The following is a 7,361-nucleotide window of genomic DNA, read 5'->3' on the forward strand; positions in this document are numbered from 1 at the left end:
CTCCTCCACCACGGCCGCCGGTCTCCTGCCCCGCCCCGCCACCGGCCTCCTGCTCCTCCACGCGTGCCTCCGTCTCCTCCACCACGGCCGCCGGTCTCCTGCCCCGCCCCGCCACCGGCCTCCTGCTCCGCCCCGTCGGGCTCCAGCTTTGCCCCACCGCCGGCCTCCAGCTCTGCTCCACCGCCGGCATCCTGCTCCGGCCAGCGCGCCCTGCCAGGATAAGGCCAGGAGGGAGAGGCCGATTGGATAAGGAGAGAGGAGGGGAAAAGAAAAGAAGGGGAGAAAGAAAGATAAATAAAAAGTGAAAGAAAAAAGAAAAGGAAAATGAAGAGAAAAAAGAAAAAGAAAAGAGAGAAAAAATATTAGGGTATTTTGGACATTTGACATCTTCTTTATATTCTAAAAAGCTAGGAGAAACTGTTTTGGCAAATGTTTTCGTACAAAATAAGCCAGAGCCAGAAAACTGCTTTTCCATAGGAGCCAGAGCCAGAGCTGTTTTTTCATAAGCCAGAGCCATGCCAAACATGCCCTAATCTTAGTCATTCATTCATTTCTCTTATCCTGTCCCACCCTTTATCCTAATATCCAAACGTCACCCACTAGTTAGATCGCAACATAGGTTACTTTTTTTGCCGCAGCAGCTGTAGGAAGGGTCTCTGATCGGAGGCAAAATGCGCACCGCACTGGACCTCATTCCTCCCCAGCTAAGCACAAAAATAGTGAGCATCCCACCAAATTAAAGATGCACCTCGAATAGGGCCTCAAATCACCGATTCACCGGGGCATAAGTTTCAGCGCTAACACATGAACGTCACGAGTTCACGTCCTTTTCTCTGATTGCACCAGAGAAAATCGATCAGGGAGCATCGACGCAGTACTTCCTGCTCGATTGCAATGTTACAACTGAAAAAGAAAAAATTGAAAGCAAAACGATTATATGGCATACAAATCATATAAGTTCCAAATCAAGAAGATCATGTCGACCAGCCCACACCCTGCATCGTCGTAGAGCTCAACGACGATCTAGCTCTGTTCCGTCGCCGCCGCCGACCTCGTCGATCATCCTGACGATGTCCTGCACCTTGGGCCGCCTGTCGGGCTCGACGGCGGCGCAGAGGAGAGCGACATCCGTGAGTCGGAGCATGTCCCCGTGGCGTCCCCGGTCGCCCACGATCTCCACGTCGAGGATGTCCGTGGACCACTCGTGGCTGAGCGCCAGCCGCGCCCACTCCGCCAGGTCGCCGTCTTCCTCCACGGGCACCTTCCCCGTCACCAGCTCTAGCAGCACCAGCCCGAGGCAGTACACGTCGGCGCGGGACGACAGCCGCCGGCCGCCGCGGCGCGCGAACTCGGGGCACTTGGCCGCCGCCAGCCGGTGCGCGTGGTGCGGGAGCAACGGGTGGAAGCCGTGGTCCGTCAGCTTCGGCACCGCCTGCTTCTGCTGTCTGCCATGGGGAGCCGAGAAGAAGACGAGCACGTTGGACGACTTGAGGTTGCCGTGCGGCGGCCGGTGGAAGTACGGCAGCGACTTGTGCAGGTACGCCAGCCCGCGCGCCATGCCCTGCGCTATCGACAGCCGCGCCGGCCACGGCAGCGGCGTCCTCCCCTCGCCTCTGTTTCCTGCGAAACACGCGCAAACAAAGCAAAGGCTTCCATGGTGATCATCATCTCAGCCGACACGACACGGACGCGTCCGGACGAGACGACGTACCATGCAGGAGCTGGAAGAGGCTGCACCCGGGAACGTGCTCGTACATGACCAGCTTCTCCTCCTTGGAGTAGAAACACGCGACGAGGTCGACGACGTTCTCGTGCCGGAGCTTGCCCAGGAGCTGCATGGTGTGCGTGAAGTCCCTGCGCGGCACGTGCGACATGTTGCGCAGCCGCTTCACGACGACGACGGGGCCGGCCTGGAGGGTCACCCGGTACGTGATCCCCAACCGCCCCTTGCCGAGCATCTCCGCCGTGGACCGGAAGAGCTCGTCGAGGTCGAAGCTGGCTGACCCGTCAGCTCGGAAGAACTGCAGCTCGGCCCCATTGGCGGATTCCGTGCTCCGGCTGCCGCTCCCTCGGCCTTGCTCCACCTCCACCTTGTCCTTGATGTCCTCCGCCGCCGTCACTTTCGCATTGTACAGGACAAGTCCCCGTCAGAAACAAGAAGGCCGTCGCAGAGGAAAGAGGAGTCTGGAAGTGATCCGAATTGTCACCTGCAGCACTGGCACGGCCACCGAGACGGACCTCCTGGCTCTTCTTGTGGTGCAGGAAGATGAACACAGCCGCGAACGGCACCAGCGCCGCGAAGAGGGAGATAGCCACGACGCTCCACGCCGCCAGCCTGAACCGCAAGTGCTTCTGTGCCGCCGCCCGACCGCCGTCGCCAGCCTGCCTCACGACCGGACTGCTGCTGCTTCCATACGCTGGAGCACCGGACGACGACGTCGGGCCCTCCCGGCACTCGGCGTTCACAACCTCGCCACAGAGCCTGAGGTTGTGGTCGAACGCGCTCGCGGGGAACTGGCGCAGCGCGCGGGTGCCGGGGACCTCGCCCTGGAGGAAGTTGTAGGACACGTTGAAGACGACGAGCCCGTGCTGCTCGAACGCCGGGAGGGTGCCGCTGAGCAGGTTGTCCTGGAGCTCGAGCCGCGCGAGCTCCCGCAGCGACGTGGCGTACCCGCGCGGGATGGGCCCCGAGAACCGGTTGCTGGACAGGTCGACGGCGCGGAGCCGCGACAGCCCGTCGAGCCCCGGGAGCGCGCCGTGGAGCGCGTTCCCGCGCAGGGACAGCGCCTCGAGCCGCGACACGGCCCGGAGCGCGCCACGCGGGAGCGTGCCCGTGAGCTGCGCGCCGTCGAGCGCCACGCCGACCACGCGCCCGTCGCCGTCGCACGACACGCCGTGCCACCGGCTCCGCTCGCCGTGGCACGGAGGCCCCGTCCAGTTGGAGTGCAGGTCCAGCGCCGACCGCAGCGTGTCGCCCAGCACCAGCAGGTCGCGCCGCTCGTCCCGGCGCTCCTCCAGATCCAACTCCGTCACCTCCGCGCCGCCCCGCTCCAGAATCACCGCTAGAACCCACGAAGCGACGAGCCACCGCCATGGCCGCCACTTGCGTCTGTCACACTTGCTCCCGTTCATGGCGCCCTCGGTAAACTCGCGTCAAGCAGGCAACATGCATGAAAAGAAGTCGATTTTTTTCGCCGATGAGGGTGATAAACAGATCGATCCTTGCAGGAGGATGCTTGCCGAGATGTGCAAGGCAAGGGAGGCAGTGGGCAGGAGAGAGAACCATGATAAGATACGTGGAGACGGAGGGACGCCGGTGGTAGTAGGCGGCAGTGGTGCGTGCTGGTTTTTTGGTGGATTCGACGTGAACGTCTGGGCAGTTCGGTCGCGGCTGCAGCGACGGGCCAACCGATCCGGATGGACGCAGCTGGAGTGTGGGAGAAGAGCTGAGACTGGAAGTGGCCGAGTGCTGAATTGGTTGAAACCAGAGAAGCTGACGCAACCTACGTACTCTTTACTCTTTATGAATCAGTATATATACACGGCGGTGTTTGATTGCTAGTCACATTTTCAGCAGGTTCCTTTTGTCGTAAACGATCGTGGATTACTTATTGCTGACTGGTTTGGTGTAAGAAAAAAATATTGTTCCAGCTTATAATTCACAATCGTATACGAGCAAGCGAACATGTTGTTTATCTCGAGCTTGTTTGATAAAATGTAGCTTATTTATTGACAAATAAATTTAATTAATATATTTTTTTAGTTTGAAGTGTCATTGCGTAAAAAAAAGCATGGTGAGATTTCTTTTGGTATTGATAAAAAAATTTAGCTTGGCACACTTATCTAAAGTTAGTTATCCTAGACTATAGCTAGGACCAATACAACGTTAATATGTTGTGATGTTGTTTGCTCACAAGTCACAACATGATGTGTATGTAGGATTTTTTTTTTTTTGCTATTAGTAAACATGTTCGTGCGTTGCAATGGGATTAGTATGTTTTGATTGAAATCGGATTTCGTACTATCACTGGATGCGAGTTATTCTAACACGTATGAGTTCAGATAGTAAGTCCTGGTCACAACGAGGCATAGAGGGCGTAGAAGTACTTTGAGAATAAAAAACACGTTGGAAGAAACCCTTCGCTCTTTAATATTATTATTATTGTAAATATAGATACAAATATTATTTATCTATTAATAAAGTTTTAGATTCCACTTTTTTTTCTAACAAATATGACGGCACCTAGCGCAACATGGCTATATATAGGTGTCAACAGCGGCCTTTCTCAATGTAGCTTGTTAGTACCGGTTTTGCTTAGGTCTGATTAATGCTTGTTCTTACCATTAGTGGCCCCGTTCGCTGGTCTGAAACTTGGCTGAAAAACATTGTTCCGGCTGGTTTGTTGTGAGAGAAAAACACTGTTCGGCTGGTTTAGTGAATAGTGAACTATGAGGAGGATCAGCCGGCTGGCTGGATGAATCCAGACCAGCGAACTGACCCAGTGTGTTTTTAGGCACACGGTGTGCAGTGGAACCTGTGTCCAGGCCTTGTCCACCAAGGCTTTGTGGGCTGTGCCGATTTTGCTTAGGTGTGATTAATGCTTGTTCTTACCATTAGTGTGTTTTTAGGCACTCTGGTTTTTATTGTTTGTCGACTATGCATGTGTTTTTTAAGATAATGAAAAGAAATATTGTCGACTATGCATGTGTGTTTTTTAGATAATGAAAAGAAATATTCAACTTTGTATTCTAAAATGAGAAAGACCACCCTAGTAAAAAAAGATATGCCAACGACCCAACTGAGTTTACATACAAATTCATCTCATCTCATAACTCAATTCGTGAAATAAAAGGTCATTCAAAGGACGTGAAGAAGGCAATAGCCGATGCAAAAGTGGATCTAGAACCGAAGCCAATACGTTTCCTTGAATAAACCTTTCAGATGAGTTTTTTGTCAATATTTGTCAAAGATAACCAATTTGGTTCCTTGTTAGCTAATCAAATATTGTTATTTTCTGTCTATGCCAAAGAATCCAACAAGTTAGGGTTAAGGGTTGGTTTAGGAAGCTAGGGTCATATAAGAGTGGTGCCCTGAGGCTTCATCATGATTTAGGGTATGTTTGGCAGGTTGAAACGTTTTTGTTTCTCATTTGAATCACCAGAATCAGCTCCAAACGGGTTTCTTGAACTGAGAATCGAAATAGAAACGATTCACGTTTCCTTCTTCTAGGCTAAAAACACAGATGGCCTGGTTTCGCACTGTTCCGCTCCTCCAGCCCTTGGACCTCTCCTCTCTTCTGATGAAAATTACAGGATATATATTGCCATTTGTCGGTACGGGACCCACGGGATACCCCGCAAGGAAGGGAGAAGACCTAATCTAATTAGGATTCTTCCCCTGTACTCTTAATAGCAGTATTATTTCTGTAATCCTACTAGGAACTCTCATTGTAAACCGACTAGGACTCTGGCCTCCTGACTATATAAAGGAGGGCAGGGCTCCTTGGATCGGGAGTTCAGAGAACAATTGTACAACACTACACTTAACAATCAATCCAACGCAAAGGCTAACGCCGACTGGACGTAGGGCTATTACTCGATCGAAGATCGAGGGTCCGAACCAGGATAAATCGACTGTCTCTTGCGTTTACCATCGAGTTCCGCATACGCTGAAGCCCGAACATACTGCCCCAGGGACCCCCGTGACAGGCTATCGGTGGTCAAACATCGACAGCTGGCGCACCAGGTAGGGGCTTTCGGCGACTTTGCATCCGAGAGCTTGATGGACCTCGACAACATGATCTTCTCAAAGGGATCAACCTTCATCTTTGGTTCATGGATCTGCGAGGCAGGCGACGATGACAAGCTCCAAGGTCGTCTCCTTGAAAATTTAGATCATCATCAGGACTTTTTCATTTCGGCGATAAAGACAGATCAGCTTGCCGGAAGATTCGCGCAGCTCGTGATGTCCAATCCAACTCAGATTTCGCGACTTCACGCATCCGATTCAAACTTAGGTTCCGCTTCCGAGACAGAGTCTTATCCGAGTTCTTTTAGAAAACCGAGTTCTTTTCTGACAAAGCTCTGGAACACGACGTCAACCTATCAAGAATACTACTCGGAGTACACTCAGAGTACTAAAAAGAAGTTGGGTCATCTTCCGTTCGGACTCCACAACATGGCAACGTCTTATCAGACACGGCCCGAAGGATCCACCAATCCGGTGCTTAGAATGCCACTAAAAGGAGCCCAGGAAGGTCTTGTCTTAACTATAACGTCTCAAGACTGCATCATCCACTGGCCAGGTTCCGTTCCTGAGGATAGCAGTACTCAACTAGTCGACGATACGACAACGACAACTCTTCCCTACCAAGAAGGAGACTCAATCTGTGACCTTGAAGCCTCTACTGAAGTTATTAACAACTCTGGCAGTACGGAAACCAAAGACGATGACAGAACAACTCACGCTAGAGAAGTATTTATGATTCACCGTCCTCGATCACCATTGGTCCCCCTAGAAGCACCCGACGTCAGGTCTTCAGATGAATCCGAATCCAACATATCACCATTTATCCAAGGGCACGATGGTGAGACTGAGAGTCAGAGGCAAGCCAGAGAGAGAAAGAACAAATTGAAACAAGGACGTCAACGCCGTGCTAAGCAGCGAAAGGACACTTGGACCAAATATGAGTCAGACCTAGCTGAGTACAATAGAAGAAAATTAGAGCAAGAGGTCGAAGAAGGACGAGCAGCGAATACACCCTACGATAAGATCTGAGAAGCACTAGAAGAACTCAGGGTGACTTCACATCCCAATGAAAAACAAGAACAGCTCCGGGACTTCCTCCGATCAACAGTCCTAAGGACGCACGACGGAAGGGCCCGTTCAAGACTACCTGATAGGTCAACATCTCATGAGCAGGAAGATCAAAATCAAAGGAAGTCTGCTTTCGAGAGACTTGGACCAAGTGGAAGTCACAATAGAGAAAGTAGAAGAAATCATAGTCAAAATGACTGAGTTGAACAACCAAGAAAGGCCAGAAGCAAAGCACCTACTCGGACAGCCACGCAAAACTACTCTCACCAAGACAACAGTTGGCAAGAAGGGGGCGTTGGATCAGAATACACAGAAGCCAGAACGCACGATAGATTCCCCTGTTTTGCAAACAGACTTGCTTCAATTCGACTACCCCACAAGTTCAAGCTGTCCAACCACTCCAAGTATGATGGCAAGACCGAACCAAAGCAATGGCTCAGGATTTACTCGCAATCGATTGAATTGGTCGGAGGAAACGATGACATCAAGACCTTGTTCTTTCCTATGGCCCTAGAAACCATGCCACTTCAATGGTTTGACAAAT

The 7,361-nt window shown here is 51.8% G+C and overlaps 1 protein-coding gene across 1 annotated transcript; it reads right to left on the bottom strand.

Annotated features, from left to right (window-relative positions):
* Positions 1-711: 711 nt before the first annotated feature.
* Positions 712-3,517, bottom strand: LOC136485337 (probable inactive receptor kinase At3g02880). The gene is made up of 3 exons (XM_066482249.1): positions 2,208-3,517; positions 1,712-2,119; positions 712-1,620 (listed from the first exon to the last, which is right to left on the bottom strand). Exons 1-3 carry the CDS (start codon positions 3,130-3,132, stop codon positions 1,013-1,015), a joined length of 1,941 nt encoding a protein of 646 aa, XP_066338346.1. The 5' UTR covers positions 3,133-3,517; the 3' UTR covers positions 712-1,012.
* Positions 3,518-7,361: the final 3,844 nt, after the last annotated feature.

Source organism: Miscanthus floridulus, chromosome 1, assembly GCF_019320115.1.
Source record: "Miscanthus floridulus cultivar M001 chromosome 1, ASM1932011v1, whole genome shotgun sequence".
Classification (NCBI taxonomy): domain Eukaryota; kingdom Viridiplantae; phylum Streptophyta; class Magnoliopsida; order Poales; family Poaceae; genus Miscanthus; species Miscanthus floridulus.